Genomic DNA, 18,118 nt, shown 5'->3' on the forward strand with positions numbered 1-18,118 from the left:
CAGCCCTGTCTTGGAGATGCCGCCAGGGAGGGCACTTGGAACCTTCTGCTCTTCCCAGAGCGGCTCCATCCCAAGGGGAATATCTTACAGTACTCACACATGGAGTCTCCCATTCATATGCAACCAGGGCAGACCCTGCTTAGCTAAGGGGGCAAGTCATGCTTGCTACCACAAGACCAACACTCCGCTCCGAGATAACATAGAGACAAAGGAGGAGAATACAGGAGACAGGGTTGTTGCTAAGCAGCGGCCGCCCCTCTTTGCCACCCAAGACCCACTTAAACTGGGATTGTCCAGAGTTGAAGCTGGGACTGCCTGTATGCAAAGCAGGAAATACTTGGACCCAGAGCCAGGGGGGATTTGGTCACTTGTGTGTAGAATTAAGATAGCTGCCGTATCGTCAGTTGGGGGACCAGCAAAGGGACCTAACAGAACCAGGAGGACACCAATCCATCTTCCAGTTCATCATGGCAAAGAAGGCCTAGCCTACCTCACAGGGTTGTTGTGATGAGAAAGCATGTGTGTTGTGGAAGAAGCACAACTGCTGCTCTGTGCTCAGGCTAAGAGTGCATTTGCTTTATCTGCTGATCCTTTGTTCTCAGACTTGGGTCCCCAGAGGATGCTGGACAACAACTCCCATCATTCCAGCAGCCTCTGGGGAAGCAAGTTTTTGAACCTCTGGATAAGAAGAACACCATAGATTTTATTTATTCCTTACTTGTCCTAACCCTGCTTCTGAAAAAGATGCCCCCTTTATCCCTGGAACTGCCCCGATTCAGGTTAGGCAGTGGGTTTCTCTCCGCCGCCCCCATCCTTGGGTTCCCAGATACTGATGATCTCTGAGATAATCTTCCATCAGCTCTGATCCGGAGTTGTGTGTGGCTCAAAGGCTTGCACACACCTTCCCTCCTGTTCATGCTGAGCTTAAATGCAGGGTTTTATGCTTGCAGTTGTCACAGGGTGGAGGGCGCTCTTATCCCAGCAAGCTTTGGGGGAATGTGCTGACAGCTGGTCCTCTGAGTCCTCCTCCTCCTCCTCACCGAGTCATTCCTCCCCTGGAGATGGAGCAACCCACACACCATCACCCACATTGTCAGGAAACCCTTCGCCTTTTACTGTTCTTGCCACAGAAAATGGCTCTTGAGCCGTACAGAAAGAACAATCTGAAATCATTCCACACTTCTGTCTGCTACATGGAACTCAAGCTGCAACGAGCAGGCACACTTGAAACACAGTAGGAGGCAAGAGATCGGGGGAGGTTTCTCTTTCCAACCCGGCTATCTGAAGTACAAGGCACTTTTCGGCAGTTACATCAAGTAGCATTTATGTCACTGACTGGCACTAATAGCCAGGAAAGCGGATGCTTGTCAGGCACCAGGAGCAGCAGCAGCAGCAGCCCTGCAGTAAGATGGGGCGTGCTTTGGATTGAATTTCCTGGGAAATCCTTCGCCTTTGTCCCTTATAAGATAGCTAAACAGGCAGCTTCTGTGTGCAAAAACAAAAAAAAAACCCTGAAAAGTAATCATCTTGTAATGAAAATGGCTGAATTGCTGAGCATGTATTTAAAAAGAGGAAAACTCTGGCCGAGGGAGAATGAGGGGAAAGACTCCCAATGTGTGTCCAAGTGGCCTTTGTGAATGCTGAAAGGGCACTGCACTGAAGTTGGGGCCTCTCTGGGAGGTCCCAAAATGGCAACAGGGCAAAGTCTGCAGGGTGGAGTCCTCAAGCAAGGAGTCGTGTCCCCCAGGAGAAGAGAGCTGGCACGGTGGTGGGCCCATGCAGGCATGGTGCCCCCTGCAGTGACAGGACCTGCACACCCTGCCGGGTTGTGCTGCAGCATGATCCAGTCTTAAAACCCCCCAGCTCTCCCCACGTGTGGCTTGTGGCTTGCTTAGGCTGAGGAGCAACAGCCGTCTTCTCAGCTGTGCAGAAACAGCCTTATACTGAGAACTCGGCCAGACATACAACAATGGGCCCAGCTCAAGGCTGAAGTGCCAGAGACTGAAAACCCACATCCCACCTTTTCCCTGCCCCACCCACCTCTCCCCCTTGAATTCACAGTCCTGGAGAAAGTTCTGCACAAGTGCCATTGACGTGAGCGAGGCCTGTGCCCGGGGACAAGTGTGCCCCCCCCGTCCCGGGGCTCCGAGCAGCCCCCTTGGTGACACTTGGCTCAACTGCCCAAATCAGCCTCCTCTCCTTTTCCCTCTCTCTGCCACACTGTGCTAGGTTCCAGGAATGAAACTAGCAGGATGCAAGGGTGCCCAGCCCTGGCACCCACATCCCTCCAGGCCTGGGTTGGCTGCCTCGGTGGGGATGCAGGCGGCATCATGATGGGGCCGTCAGAGCAATGTGGAGGCTCCTGGATCCAGAGGACCGAGTGCGAGGAGTGTTCAGGCCCCTGATTCACAGGTTCATGACGTGACCGAGGACTGCATATGTGCCGCATCTTGCCATCGAGGGCTGAGCACCGACGTGGCTTTTCCGGAGGCCCATCCTCTGAGCCTGTCCACGGAAGAGTCGTGGCAGCGCTGCTCTGCTCCACAGTCTTGCTGTAGGGGGTCCTGCTCTGGTCCCCAGTAGCAGCAGCAGCAGCAGCAGCAGCATCCGCGATGATGATTGATGCACTGAGGCAAGGGGCAGGGAGGCGGCCTCTGGGCTAGTTTCCACCATCAGCCCCTTGGGCCGGGGCATCCTGGCTCCCCGGTCGGGGGATGGCGAAGTAGAGAATGATTGCCAAGAGGACGACCATGATGACAGCAACTCCAACTCCCAGGATGATCTTCCATTTCATATTCTCCCAGCGCTTCTTCCAGGCCAAGGTCTGCGTTGTCTTGCTGAAGGCAGAACTCTAGGGTGAAACAGAGGAGGACACCGTCTTTCTTTCTGAGAGGTATTTCTCATCCCAAATGTCCCCTTCTCACCGGGGCCTCCTGCTCAAGTCCACACGTGCTTCACTTTGGCCAGGTTAAAGCAGCCCCTCAGGTGCTCCCCGATCCTCCACTGGGGCCCACAGAAGGGGGCCTGGCCCACCTGGGGAAAGCTGAGCCTTGGGGCAGGCCTCATTCTGCAGCTGCATTTGGTGTCTGGCCAGGGCACCTGGAGCATTACAGGTTTCATTTCACACAAGAAAAGGAAGAGACCTCTGACCACAAAGGTGGTGAAGGCAGGCTTGAAAATGCTGCTTTTCCAGACTGAGAAAGCCGGCATTCAACACTTGTTTTTACCATCCTCATGATTAGCACAATAAACTACATTATGCAAGATAATAATAATAATAATAATAATAATAATAATAAATAATCAATTGTTAGATTTCTATACTGCCTTTCATTAAAACAATCTCAAGGCGGTTCACACAAAAGTTAAAACAAGACTAAAAACGCTACACAATTCAATTATCTGCTAGTATATAAAAATACAGATCTGATTAAAAGATTAAAAAACAAGCACAATATAACCATAAAAGATACAAAGCAGCAGCAATAGGAACAGTCATATAAAGGCCTGGGTAAAAAGTCAAGGTTTCACACGCTTTCACACACAAGATTTCACCATTAATTAATTAGCAAGAGGCCTCCCTCTCCCCGACAAAAGCAATCCCCAGGGACCCTCTGCAAAAAAGAGGAAAGAAGCCCTGACTGATCTGTGGGTCCTTAGAGAGCCCTAGCAGGGTGTGGGGCCTGCCTGGGGCCAATGAATCAGCCGGTGGGGGGGGGTGTTTCTGGTTAATTTTGATGGCAACCACCGGAGCAGGGCCATTGGACTGCGACATTTTGGGACTGCAGAAGGGAGCTCTTGTGGGGCAGCCTCCCTGCTTCTCAAGGCTCTGGGTGGAAAGGCAACCACTAGCTAATGATTAGCCTCCCGCCTTGTGGGATTAAAAAGCCCCACCAGCCAGAGGGCAGTTCTGGGAGGCGTCTGTGCACCAGCAATGGTGCCCCCTTCTTCACCCCATGGTACCTGGTTACGGAGATCGTCTGCCCTTTGATCCAACTCGGTCAGCTTGCCTTCACGGTCCAGCACCTTGTTGTAGTTCTCCAGCATGATGTCCTTCACCCCGTCCGCCTCCTCCTGCAATGCCTTCAACTGATGTTCTCCCTGGAGGGAGAGAGAATGAGAGGGCCAGTCAGAACAGCTGGATCGTGGACCCTCGGGCCACGTGCAGGCGGAACTCCATCGATCGATTGGTTGTTACATTTGTATACCACCTTTCATTAAAGTAATCTCAAGGAGGTTTACAAAACATTCAAAACAATATAAAACCATAAAAACTACACAATAAGAATTAACATGGAATATAAAAATACAAATCTAATTAAAAGTTTTTAAAAACTTGTATAACCATAAGATACAAAGCAGCAGCAAACAAAACACTCATTCAAAAGCCTGGGTAAAAAGCCAAAATTTCACTTGCTTTCTAAAAACTGATGGAGACTGGGGAGTGGAGGCCCACCGAGAGAGCCTTCCAGAGCCTGGGGGCCATGACTGAGAAGGCCCCGTCCCACATACATGACAGGCGAGCCTCCCTCATTGTTGGCACATGGAGCAGCCCCCACCCCCCATGACCTTGATGAGCAGGCATCAACCCTTGGGAGCAGGCGGTCCCTCAGGTATTCCAGCCCCAAACCATTAAGGGCTTTAAAGGTCAAAACCAGCACCTGAATTGGACCTGGAAACAAACTGGCAGCCAGTGCAGCTCTTCCAAAATGGGTGTTGATGTGATCCCAATGGGCAGCTCCGGGTAAAATCTTAGCTGCTGCATTTTGCTCTAGCTGCAGTTTCCACTTCAAGGGCAGCCCCACGTAGAGCACATTACAGTAATCCAGCCGTGACATTACTAAGGCATGGGTAACTGTGGCCAGATCTGTCTTCTCAAGAAAGGGACACAGCTGGCCGACTAGCCAAAGCCGTGCAAAGGCCCCCCTGGCCACCACCTCCACCTGAGCTTCCAAAGCAGAGCCGGGTTCAGTAATACCCCCAAGCTGCGTACTTGCTCTTTCAAGGGGAGTGAAACCCCATCCAGAACCGGTTGAATCTCCTCATCCCGATTGGCTCTCCTACTGACCAACAGCACCTCTGTCTTGTCCAAATTCAATTTCAGTTTATTAGCCCGCATCCAACCCATCACGGCCTCCAGCCCCCGATTCAGGACATCCACTGCCTCCCTAGCATCAGGTGACAAGGAGAGAGAGAGAGCTGAGTGTCACCGGCATATTGTTGACAACTCAGTCCAAGTCCCCGGATGGCTTCTCCCAGCGGTTTCGTGTAGATGTTGAACAGCATGGGGGACAAGACCGAACCCTGCAGGACCCCACAGGCCAATGGCCACGGAGCTGAGCAATAGTCCCCCAGCACCACCTTCTGGACCCTCCCCCCAAGAAAGGACTGAAAGGTTTGTTATTCCCATTTGTCATTTCAATACATGTACAAGACTGACTCTCAGAGCAAATGGCCTCAATTAGCATCCACCGTGCGGGTGCTATATGAGAGGGGCATGTAGAGGCCTCCTCTGTCCTCAGTGCAGTCGCAGGCATTTCCTTCCTGGGGAAGAGGAGGGCTGGAGCAGCTGCAGACAGACCTGGGGCTGGCTGGTGGTTAAGATGCCAGCTCAGCTCACAGACGCTGCAGCAGCAGCAGCAGCAGCCCCCACCGCCGGGCTCTCCCATGCCCTGAAGAGTCTTTCTGGCAGCAGGCAACACAGGCCCGGCCCCCAAAGCTCTGGAGTTTCTTGTGGCAAGTGCTCGGGGACTCCTCAGCAGACAAGCGGATCTGTGACAGCCCATCTCTACAGACACTGAGGCACAGAGGTGCCCAACCCTGGGTCTGCAGGTGGTTTTAGACTACAACTCCCATCATCCCCCGCCGCAACGGTTATTGTGGCTAGGGTGATGGGAACTATAGTCCATCAGGGGACCCAGAGTTATGAGCCCCAGTCGTAGCAGGAGCTTGCCTGGCCTTGGCAATGCTTTGGGGGGGGGTGTCTCTCCCTGGCCTGTTGGAAGGAATTTCCCACAGGAATCATTTCCCTTCTGAGAAGGAAACGTGCCAGCTGGTCGGCTGAAGTGGCTGCTTCCTGCTGTGGAATTGGGGGCCACCACTGAGCTTGCTCAGAAAGGCCAGCCCAGTGCGGCAAGGAGTGCCCAGCTCTGGGCCACCTCAAGGAGCAAGGCCAGGCGGGCCCAGCAGCCCTGGGGCAAACTCCCCAGAGCGAGCAGGAGGGGGGACGTCCCTGCTGGAGGGGCTCAAGCGGGGGAGAGGGAGATTGCCAGGACTCGGGAGGCGGGAGGGAGTCCCAGCATGCATGGAGAACATCCCCGCCAGTTCCCCAAAGGGCTGCTCCCCGGTGACTTAGGTGGCCCTTTGCACACGAAGGAAGTCTAGAAGTCTAAAACGGGGGAGGGAGGGATGCAGAAGATGCCCGAGCACCCGTCCTGGAGCCGGGGCTTTCAGCGGCCAGGTGCTGGCACCACCAGTGCTCTCTGGCTTGGGCCGGGACCCCACGTGGGCTGCAGCACCAGCTTGCCGGAGCCTCCCGTCAGCTGAGCCCAGATTCTGCCCCTGGGACCAGAGGCTGTGCTCAGGCAATGGAGCTGTGGGCTCACGGTCAGGTGCACACACCCTCTGGGAATCTCGGCCCCTTTCCCCTCTCCCTCCGGGCACTCGGTGGTCCTCGCCTCACAGAGACAATGGCCAGAGATCTCATTAGTGCTAGCCGTTGCGCTCCTCAGACTGGGCACCGGTGCTGGGAACGAAGCAGTGCCAACTGGCGCTGGGGGGCTTCCCACCCGCCACCTCACCAGAGGGGCCAGAGCACTCTTCTGGCTGCACCCGTTGCAGCTGGCATTGGGGTCTCTCTCTCACTGGCTGGCTGCCGAGGCAAAGCCCTTTTGCACCTTCCAAGAAGCTCCCCCGGGAAGGCTTTGTTTCCAAGGAGTCAGACCCAGAAGCCGCCTGGCCAGCCGGGGGAGCCGCCTAATCTCTCAGCAGGAGAACTGCTAGTCTGATCTCAGCCATGGAAAAGCAGAGCACAGAAGTCCAGGAGAGCGGGGGGGGGGGGGCGGGGGGAGGAGAGAACTTGGCCGGCCCTAGAGCAAAAACCAGAGATGGGACTGCCCCCGCCATCTTCTTTGTCTTCAGGGAGGCACAAGTGGGGGAGACCCAGCTGGGATTCTCCACGGGGAACCAGGGCTATCTGCACCAGCCTGGCCACAGCCGCCTCATCCGGTTGTAACTATGCCCCTGATCCAAGGTACAAACTTACGTTGCCAGCTGGACTGGAATAATATTTTCTATCCTGCCGGATGGTTAAGAGCCAGATCACACATAGGCCGGATTCCTCGTGACTTGATCACTTGAGGCTGCATGACTGGCCTGAATGCCTCTTGCATGGGATGTGGTCAGAGCTGCCCCTTGTGAGATCCGCTCTGCAATATCTCTCACTCACCCAGGCAAGGCATTCAAGCTTCAGGCATCAGGAACCATGTGGGTGGGGGGGAGGGGGACCATTCCAAAGTCAAACTGAGCAGCAGCTTCGTAAAGGGGTTTCTCCCCTGCCGCGGCCCCTGGGTCTCAGCCCCATTCATCCTGCACCTGGCCTCATGCTGCTGACAATGTGGGTGGCAGTTAGGATTGGGGGCCCAGGAAACTGCCTTCTACCGAGTCAGACCCCTGGTCCATCCAGTTCAGTGTTGTCTACACAGACTGGCAGCGGCTTCTCCAAGGTTTCAGAGCGGGGGAAGAACCTCTTTCCCAGCCCCGCTTGGAGATGCCGCCAGGGACTGAACCGAGACCTTTGGCTGCAAAGGCAATGCTCCACCACTGAGCATCAATAGCCCATCCCCCAGCTGGCTTATGTGCCGTAACGAAGCCTTTCGTCCTGTAAGATGTTGTCCTACTTTTTGTCTTTCTGCAAAGCCCCAGTGGACTCAATTGCCTGACAGACAAGATTTGCATGGGAAGGAGCCACATTCCTCATCCCATTTGCATGGCTCTGACGTAACTGAGGTTACCAGAGTGACATGGGAAGAAGCGCTGCTCCCACAGGGCTGAAGGAAAATGTGTGGATCAGGCCAAGGCCAGCTTCTCCATCAGAACCTAAGAGGCAGTCATTTTGTACCCATTTAGGTAAAACGTGCCCACCTCCTATTGAATGAAGTCAAGGGCAGAACTGCCTTTGGCTTTCAATGATCAACATTCTCAGGAGCAGAAAGTGACTTGACCAAGGTCATCAAAGGAGTCTGTGGCGGAGTAGGAGCTTTTAAAAACTCACATTAAAATCCAGGACTCTGGCAGCCGAGTCGTGCTGGTTGGGACTGGGCTCAGACTCAGAGGTTAGCCTGCCAGCAGCATGAAGCTGGCTTAAGCAGGGAGCCCCCAGCAGGCTCTGAGGCCGGATTCTGGCCACCATTTGGGTAAAGCTCGGTCACTTCTGGGGAAAGTGCCACCACAAGGAAGTGCTTTTGGCAAGGCTACAAGGGGCCAGCAGGGGTGTTGCGGAGGAGGCGCGCGCAGGGATGGAGCACTGGCACTTCTCTGGCTGTTGGGGTGGGCATGGCCATGCCGGGGGGGGGGGGGGGCTGCTGTCATGGAGAGCACTTCTGGGATTGGCAGCTACGTCTCTCGGGGCCAGTAACACTTGGAGCAGCCCTGAACTAGCGAGCGGGTTCAGGTTGGCTTCAGAAAACGACGTTCACACCGAGAGATGCCCAGGAGGCTGGCCTGGCCCCTTCTCCAAGCTGGCAGCGGGTCTGCCCTTTCCCTCGCCTGGCCTGTCTTGGCATCCCTCCTCCGCTCTCAGATTACTGCTTCCAGCAGCTTCAAGAAGCCCATCCCCTCTCGGGAGGCACCTGTTCTTGCTATAACTCCGTCCGCCAGAAGTGGTCAAGAGTTTGGCCACAGTCCATTACACAGCACTGGGGGAGGAATTAATAGCACCATGACAAAGCCGCAGGTTCTGTTCCTGGCAGCATTTCCTGGTCAGGCTGGGAAAGACCCCTCTGTGTGTGTGTGGGGGGGAGATCTAGAAAGATGCTGCCAAGCAGTGCAGACAATACTGACCCAGATGGAGGACTAATAGTCTGACTCAGAACAAGGCCACCTTGTTTGTTCACAGGACTCATCACTGGAAAATCCCTTCTTCCAATTAACCAAATGAGGCACAAATAAATAAATAAATAAATAAATAAATAAATATATTTTCAATCTAGAACTATAAATCAGTTATAATCTACCACTGATCTATGGATTCTAAATCCTCAAATGATATTATAATCTCATTCAACTCCAAACACACAACTACTATTACTCGATACTTCTGCCCATTACACACAAACCACTCAACAAATTGTATTTATATACATTGCATAGATATACATATGTCAGGTGGTCCAGAAATACGATAAATAAATGTGATACACATAAATAAGCAAAATATATTAAACATGATGAATAACATTATTGTTTTCCTTTTCTAACTAGGGCTAAGGCATTATCCACCATGTTGGCAGTTGTTAGGATCAGGAACATCGGAAGCTGCCATATACAGAGTCAGACCCTTGGTCTATCCAGTGCAGTATTGTCTACACAGACTGGCAGCAGCTTCTTCAAGGTTTCAGACAGGAGACTCTCCCAGCCCTACCTGGAGATGCCACCAGAGAGTGAACCGGGGACCTTCTGCACGCAGAGCAGAAACTCGACCCCTGAGCTCTGGCCCCCTCCCCTAAGCAACATTTTTCAGCAAGCAGTGTTCACATGCAGTCGCATCCAAATGTAGACCAAGGTGAACTCTGCTTAGCAAAGAGGACCATTCATGCCTGCTACCACACTACTGGCTCTCCTCCGCTCTGCTCATGCACAGTTTGCTCTCACTTATTTCAGTGGGGCTAGTTGCACGGAGAACTCCCCGATGGATCTTACCTGCCTTTCAAGGTCCTCCCCCACCCCGGCAAGCTTAGGCAAGCTTCTGGCAACTGGCCTAAAGTTGGCCATGGCCATTTAGAGATGTGAACATAAGAAGAAGCCTTCTGGACACTATGCCCAAGAATGTGTTACTCTGCTTAGTGCTTCATTTCAGATTTGACAAATATTTACGACAAATATTTATATACTGCTTTTCAACAAAGTTCCCAAAGCAGTTTACATAAAGTGTGTCGTCAAGTCGATTTCGACTCCTGGCACCCACAGAGTCCTGTGGTTGTCTCTGGTAGAACACAGGAGGGGTTGGCCATTGCTTCCTCCCGCGCAGTATGAGATGATGCCTTCCAGCATCTTCCTAGATCGCTGCTGCCCGATATAGGACCAGCGGGGATTCGAACCGGCAACCTTCTGCTTGTTAGTCAAGCATTTCCCCGCTGCGCCACTTAAGGTGACTGGTTTACATAGATATAAATAATTAAAAAATAAGATGGCTCCCTGTCCCCAAAGGGCTCACAGTCTACAAAAGAAAGAGAGAGACCAGCCACAGCCCCTGGAGGGATGCTGTGCTGGGGTTGGAGAGGGCCGGTTGCTCTCCCCCTGCTCAGTAAAGAAAAGCTCCACTTTGAACAGGTGCCTCTTTGCTCCGTTAGCAACTTTAGGCGATGAAAGAGAAAAGTGACCCTGGGAAGCCGCCCTGACTGAAACCAGAAGCTCCCCGCATTCCTCACAAGCCCTGCTTGTTCCAGCTCCAGGCGGGACCTCAGCAGCAGCAAAGCCCAGGAGGAGCTCTTCCCGGTCCCTTCCCAGTCCATCCCTGGAAGCACCTCTGTTCCGGCGGGGCAAAGGCCCCTGGCTGCAACCCGGAGGAGCGCTGCTGCCCGCCCGGGCTCTGACTCCGCAGAGGACTTCCTCTCCCAACTAACCCTAACCGGCCATCTGCTTGGCGGGGCGGCCAACTTGGCCCTGCAGCTATTTCTGGAGGACGACAACTCCCAGCTGCAGGGCCAAGTTGGCCCACCCCGGGAGGCTGTGTGGAAATGCACCCCCTGCAGCCCTGCGCCCGCCTTCCCCTGCTGCAGGTGCGCAGTTGTGGCTGCGGCAAACCCTAACCCTAAGGAGGACAGAAGCGGAGCAGCAGCAAGTCCCCGCTCAGGGCCTCAGAGCAGCGAGGCAGAGGGGGGGGCGGTGGGGGTGGTTGACTGCAGCGGGCTGGTTAACAGACGCACAGCCGGCCCTTCCCCTCCGCAGCCAAGGCAAGCGCGCAGAGCAGAGTTCTTGGAGATCCGCAGGAGACACGGACAAGGGCTTGAACCATTATCGGCTGGCTTTTAGCCAACGGTGCCAGTACCAGGCATTTCCCTGGCACTACAGGACGGCAGAGCAGACGCCGCAACAGGCCCCGCTGCCTCTGGGGGAGAGTCTTTCTAGATGGGTCGCCTCTGCCTAGAGGTCCCTGCCCTGGAGTGGTGCCTTCCTCCCCTCCAAAAGTGGGGGCACCCAGGGAAGCCCTCAAAGGAGCGTCTCTCGGGACCTGAGCAGGTTCATGATGTGGGCTTAGATGCCAGGGTCCCAAGCTGTCTCTGGCCTGGGAGGGGCTTTTGTCTTTACTGATGTGGGGGAGAACTGTTCTGGAAGGTAGGGGGCCTCTCCAGAACAGTAGGAACAATTCAGAAGCCAAACTGAGCAGCAGATTAGTAAAGGCTTTAAAAAAGAAAGAGAGAGAGAGAGAGACTAGGATCTGTTTACTAGGGGAGCTGGTCTGGTGGTAGCAAGCATGACTTCCCCCTAGCTAAGCAGGGTCCACCCTGGTTGCAACTGAATGAGAGACCACATGTGAGCATTGTAAGATATTCCCCTCAGGGGGTGAAGCCACTTGGGGAAGAGCAGCAGGTTCCAAGTTCCATCTCCCTGGCAGCATCTCCAAGAGAGGGCTGAGAGAGACTCCTGCCTGCAACCTTGGAGAAGCTGCTGCCAGTCGGTGTAGACAATACTGAGCAAGATGGTCTGACTCAGTATACAGCAGCTTCCTATGTTCCTACTGACTAGCATTTTTAATTTTGTTTATGCAGTTTTCATGTTATTTTATTACAGCTATGTTTGAACTCATTTGATTGTTTTTACCCACTGACTTTTTTGTGGTCTTCATGTTGCCAGTCACTTTGAGGATGTGGCAGAAGAGACATTGCATCCACTTCATAAGCAAGTAAGAACCTGAAGCTCCACCATCTCCCAGAGGAGCCTGCCTAGAGGTTTCCCTTTGGGGCTTTTTCTTGGGGGGTCCTTTGGCCTTCAGAGGTGAGGTGAGCAGACTCCAGGCAGGGAGGCTGTTTCTGACACACACACAGTCTTTGGACTGTTCTCCCCAGTGAGGCTTGTCTGGCACTAATCCTGCCTTTCTCTTTGGTGCCAAGTAAAGCCCCTTTTATTGGTGAGCCTTGAGTCCCTGCCATATAGATTTCCTGCTTTTAGGTTGCATTTTTGACTCCCAGTGCCAGCCTGCTGGTTTTAAATGTCATTTTATGCTCCTCTGCATACGTGGTTTCCATACTACTTTATTGTCTTTTTAACCATTGTTAGCCCCTCTCTGAGCCGTAGGCTGAAGAGTGGGGTCCATAAATACTTCATGCAAGGAACTAAAATGTGGGTCCTTGCAGAGCAAGATCTGTGCTAAATGCTTCCTCTCCAAGGAGGCCCCCACAGGGGCAGCCACAACCTTGTTCCAAACTCTGCTCACTGGCCTCAGGAGGACACACCAAGGTTGCTTTCCAAGCTCAGGCTCCTTGCCAGCAGGAGAGGAACAGCCACCAGGAGAATCTGTCCTAACATGCTGGGAAGCATCCAGTCTTCCGAGTGTCGAGCTTCCTGTGGGCAGACGGGACCCAGCTGCTGCCAGACCCAATCCCTATTGTTTATATTAGACTAATTGATGGATGTGTAGACGGAACAGCAGAGAATCAAACACTGGACAGAGGGCCGTTCAAGGGCCAAGAGGCTGAAACGCTCATTATGGAATGAATTCGACAAATCAGTCCAGTTTGTATACATTGGCAGGAGTTACTAAGAGACAGGGCAGCTAACTAGATACGGATGTCTCTGTAGCAAAGGCAACTCAAACCACATCCTTCCTTCAAAGGTGCTAAATATTGTATCTGAACGCTGCAAACATTCACTAAGCATGACAGGAGAACAAGCATTTGTGCTGCGGATTCTGCACCAGCTGCCCTCCAAGTCATTTACATTGTTTGCTGCACAGGAAGCCAAGCAAAGCTGATGGGGTCTGGTGGCCACAAGCATCAGTTCCCACCTAGGAATCCAACTGGTCCCAGTCCTTCAATATGAAGGAAACAGTGCAGGCCTACCTGACCGGAGTGTTGTGGGGATTATGGACAGGAAAGGCTCACCCTAGCGAGTGGGGAGAGGGGGGACAAGGGAGGCACAGCTGCCTCTGCTTCCTGGAGTTCCATTTGCTCCTCTCTCTCCCATCCTGGCAATTCGTCAGGTTAGCTGCACAGCTCTACCTGCTGAATGGCCAGCCTGCAGGCAGCACAGGACAGGAGAGAGAGGAGCGAATGGAGCTCCCGGAAGCAGAGGCAGCTGTGCCTCCCTTGTCCCCCACCCCCCAATTTGCCAGGATGAGCTGCTTCCGAGTACGGCGTTGTGTGCAGAATACTTGGCAGAGTTAAAACCCACCAGGGCTGTTCACACGATCCCGCTGGGCAGACGGATGGATGGCGCCTCTGGCCTTGGTTGCAACGGACAGGCAAGCAGCCGCCGGGATCACAGAGGGCTCCCGAATCAGGGCGGGCGGCCTCTTCCATGCAGAGCCCCCTTACTATATAATCGGCATGATGGAGAAAGCAAGCAAGGTCAGGGGGAACGAAACGGCTTCTGCCGGCAGGAGGCTCCTTAAGCACAGCAGCAGGAACCTCTTCAGGACCACTTGCCGTAGTCCCCTGGCAAGAGGCACCCAGCGGGCTCTGCTCCGCAGGCTGATGCCCGGGGAGGAGCCTTCTCCTCCGTGGCCGCTCCCAAACTGTGGGGCCTTCTGCTGGATGAAGCTCATCTCTTGGTGTGTTTTGAAGATCATCCACCCAGGTGTTTCGCTGCAGCACACTGGTTTGAAGTGCTGCCTGGCGGTTCTTGCCCGCTGCTGTTTTATGCAGCTGTCCTCTGTATAGCTGATGAATTAACGTTGTCGTTTCTAGGGCTTTTGCATATCATCCTGAGGATGAAGAGCCGTTTATAAGTCTCCCCCTTGATTTAAAAGCAGAGACTGGAGAGCCCTCAAGAAGACCAACCTCTCTCTTGCCTCAGTGGTCGGCCGCAGGCCTCCAGGAAGCCACAAGCAGGCCTTGAAGGCCACAGCCCCCCCCTCCCATGTTTGCCCCTCCAGCAACTCCAGACTGGTGCCGGGTGGACTGCCTCCCCCGCCAGCCCCCTTCCTCTCCCCACTCTTGCCATTTGCCGGCCCGCCCTTTCTCTGGGCGCTGCTCATCCCCCACTTGCTGAGGGTCTGTTCTGCCACCCACAAACCGTGAGCTCCCCCCCCCCCGCACAATGGCAGACCAGTCTCAGGGGCCGTCCAGAAAGGGAGGGGGGCGAGCGAGTGGGCGGCTGCACCTCGGTCTGTTTTGGAGCCTGGACCTCGAGGCTTTTGGAGCCCCCCCTCTCATCCCCCCCCCGCAGTATTTCTCACACGTGGGTTCTTGAGGACACAAGCAGCCCCTGAACTCCTCATGCTAACACCGGTCTCTGGTCTGGTGCAAAGAGGCAGCAGCTGCAGGACCATTTCAACAGCGCCGCTCAGCATCTGCCCGCTGCTGCGCGCCTCCCCGCCTCCGGGCTCTGGAGCAGAGGTGGCGCCCGGCCAAAGGAAGCCCCAAGCCCAGCGGCAAGAGGAGCGCCGAACTCGCCACTGCCGCCGCCGCCGCCGGGCCCCGCTCCCAAGCAAGCACCACCGGCCCGGAGGCAGCACGGGCGGCCGGGCCAGCGGCATCTGCCTCCTGGGTCGCGAGAGCCTCCGCGAGGGAGGACGCCGGCCCTGGCAGGCAGGCTGGCTGGTGGCGGGGCTCCGAGCCCGCTGGGCGCCGAGGAAGCGCACCGAAGCCGACCAGCGGGCAGGCGGGTCGTCGTCGGGCCGGGCAAGCCGAGCGAGTCCCCACTCGGCAGAGGCAGCGGGGCGCGCGCCTGGCCGGCCACCGCGGCGCATCCGGCGACGGACTCCGGATTCCAGCCAGTCAAGCCTGGGCGCCGGCCCCTGCCGGGGGAAGCAAGCCCGAGACTCGAGACCCGACCCGGGCCGGGAGAGGCGGCCGCCCGGCGCCCGGCTGGGGCTGAGCTGGGGGCAGTCCAGCCCTTCGACGCCGCGCCTGCAGCTGTGCCGGCGAGGCCACTTCGCGGCGGCCAAGCCAAGGCGACGCCAGCCAGCCAGCCAGCCCCCTTCTCGCGCCCCGCCCCGCGCCTTACCATGGCTGCTGCCGCTGGTCGCCGACTCTCCGTCGGTGGGGAAGCGCCGGCGGCGGCGGCGGCAGGCGTGGGGCTCTGGGCTGCGAGCGGCTTCTGCCTGCCTGCCTGCCGCCCTCTTCTGCGGGACCACCCCGGGCTCGGCGGTTCCCAGGGTGAGGGGGCGGCGCCTGTCCTAGTCCTGGACCGACGGCGGGGCTCGGCAGGCGGCGCAGCGCTTTCGCTTTCCGCCCCCACGAGGGAACAGGCGCCTCGACGGGCGGGCAACCGCCGAAGCGCGCCCTCCTCCGGCCGGGGTGCTGCTGCCGCAGGGGGTCTGCGGGGGAGACTAGCGCCTGCCGCTCCACGACCCGGCCAGCAGCCCGAGACCAGGAGGTTTGCATATTAGCGGGCTGGACCTGACGAGTCACCTTGCTGGGCCTGTCTTGGCCCAAGAGCCCCCCTGGCCCGGAGGAGTGGCCGGTACGGCTTAGCAGCCTGATGAGCCTCCGGCTGGCTGCCTGCAAAGGGCCAGTTTTGTCCCGGGAGAAGAAGAACACGACTCGTGGCGTCCAAGACGGAAGGTCCCTGCTGGAGCCCTGGATGGCTTCGAGCACTCATTGCAGGCAAGCCTGGCCTCGCTGGACCAAGGGCTGGCTCTGCGCTGGAAGATGCGGCGTTGATGCTTCCTGCGGTCCTCGTCCTGCAAGCATCTGGGCTGTGGAATTCAGTACTCTGCTGTCTACCAGTTAATTTCCAGGCGGAGATTTCTACCTCTAAGGTACTAAGTGGCCTGGCTGAGTACAGAAGCTCACAGGTGCATCAGTTCCAGGTGCTTTTGTCCTCCCAGAGTCCATGAAGACCCTCAGGATTTGGGTGGGCTGATGATCTAGATCTGAATGCTGATTCTCTTTGGATTCAATGTGTTATATAGCAGAAGACAGAACATACAACAGCCATGCAAACTGCACACACACACACACTGAAATAATTGACTTGGAAGGCATATCGATAAATCTACCCCTCGATTTTAAAACAGAGACTGGAGAGCCCTCAAGACCAACCTCTCACTTGGAATTGGCAATTACAGTATCCCAATATGTTCCATTACTGTTAATATCACCTTTAATGAGCTTTAAGCAACCTCCATGACACTCACCTACACACACAAGCTCACATAAATACAGCTACGTCAGAAAACATATCGTTGCGGTGTCAACTGAGCCTCACAATCACTCCATGACATGTAATGTCAACCATCCCAAGCAAGCAAGCAAGCAAGCAAGGAAATAAATGTCCCAAATCACATTGGCCATGGCCACCCATCTTGCAATGTAAAATCATGTGTACGTGTTTGCCTCAAACAGATCAGTAGAGGACTGGCCTGTGTGTGTGTTTGGGGTGGGGCTCCTACTTTCAGGTGCGCCAACACCGCACATGCACCTGGGGCTGAGGCTCCTCCAAGGAGGGCTTTCTCCTTCTCCTTCTCCTCCTCCTCCTCCTCCTCCCCCCTCCCCCTCTCCCCTTCCTCCTGGTCTTGCAGCAGCTGCAGCAGCAAAAGGTTTTTTGCATGCACTTGCCTGTTGAGGGGCAGCCCTCCCCATCTGAGAAAGCCCTTCTCTTCCAGACGCCATGGTGGCTGAGTTTCCCACAGCAACCCCCTGGGAGCTGGCTTGTGGCTCAGCGAGGACCAGGCATGCAGAAGAGGTGGGCCCCGTCCCTGCCCAGAAGAGAGCAGCAAGCAGAGGGGCCCTTGGGTGTGTCTGAGCCCAGAGGCACAGCAGGCCAGGAGAGATCTGCTGCTGGAGGGAGTTGTGTCCTGCAGTGGCCAAGGCCCTGAGCTCCAAGCCAGCCTGCTGCCTGCCGTGGTTGGAAACTTGCCTCGGAGAGCGCTTGCCGGAGGGCCTTATGCAAGCTGCTCCCTCTCAGCCTCAGCTGCAATAGGGTGCTAACACTGACCTGCTTAGAGGGCCGTTGTAAACATTCCCACAAGACACTCTAAATAAAGCCCTGGGCGAAGCAGCGTGTCCTTCATTGTCAGGCCTGGGAGCCAGCAGCAGCTTCCACCAACCTCAGCTGTTCATTGGGCCTGTGTGAAACTTTGGTCAAAGCGGAATACTCTGAACAGTCCCCCTCCCCGCCTGCCTGTGCTGTGCCCAGCTGGTGCAGCCCCTTTCTGGGAAGGGCTTTCAGTGTGAGAGCCACGTTTGCCTTCTGGCCAGCAGAGGGCAGTCACGTCCTTTCAGCCTGATTGCAAAGCGGTTTCAACATTTCTGCTCCATTTCTATCTTGGAAAGCCCCTGGCCAAGCACACTTTCCCACTAAAATAACAAGTTGTTCTAGTAAGAATTAATCAGCCTACTTTCCTTTCACTGTCTCTCCAACCGGACTAAATCTGGTTCAAATCGAGGTCCACAAGTTAGATCTCTTGCGCCTCAAATGTTCATGCATCCACCATCTTGGACTGGGGTGGATGACATCATTAAAACTACACCATTGAGGTGTCCCTGTGTGCCCCTACAGCTGTAGCAAATTTGATTCAAAGTTAAGCGGTTCACAAGTTAATTCACTTGCGCCTCAAAAGTTGATGGTTCTGCCATCTTGAATCAGGGTGGATGACATCAGCACAAACTACACCACTGAGGTGTCCCTGTGTGTCACTCACTACAACTGTACCTAATTTGGTACAAATTGGTTAGACAGTCCTCAAGTTAGTGCACTTGCTCCTCAAAAGCCAGGGAGGCGGTTGGACCTTTAG

The 18,118-nt window shown here is 55.2% G+C and overlaps 1 protein-coding gene across 1 annotated transcript; it reads right to left on the reverse strand.

Annotated features, from left to right (window-relative positions):
- Nucleotides 1-1,090: 1,090 nt before the first annotated feature.
- Nucleotides 1,091-15,764, reverse strand: VAMP5 (vesicle associated membrane protein 5). The gene is made up of 4 exons (XM_053269775.1): nucleotides 15,619-15,764; nucleotides 15,385-15,502; nucleotides 3,964-4,101; nucleotides 1,091-2,851 (listed from the first exon to the last, which is right to left on the reverse strand). The coding sequence occupies exons 1-4, from the start codon at nucleotides 15,762-15,764 to the stop codon at nucleotides 2,660-2,662; spliced, it is 594 nt and encodes a 197-aa protein (XP_053125750.1). The 3' UTR covers nucleotides 1,091-2,659.
- Nucleotides 15,765-18,118: the final 2,354 nt, after the last annotated feature.

This window comes from Hemicordylus capensis, chromosome 8 (genome assembly GCF_027244095.1).
Source record: "Hemicordylus capensis ecotype Gifberg chromosome 8, rHemCap1.1.pri, whole genome shotgun sequence".
Classification (NCBI taxonomy): Eukaryota; Metazoa; Chordata; class Lepidosauria; order Squamata; family Cordylidae; genus Hemicordylus; species Hemicordylus capensis.

Coding starts and splice junctions, on each gene's coding strand:
- VAMP5 (XM_053269775.1), bottom strand. CDS start 15,764: ATGCAAACCTCCTGGTCTCGGGCTGCTGGCCGGGTCGTGGAGCGGCAG. Junction 4,102..15,384: donor GACCAGCGGCAGCAGCCATG/GTAAGGCGCGGG, acceptor CTCTCCCTCCAG/GGAGAACATCAGTTGAAGGC. Junction 2,852..3,963: donor CAGACGATCTCCGTAACCAG/GTACCATGGGGT, acceptor GTTTCACCCTAG/AGTTCTGCCTTCAGCAAGAC.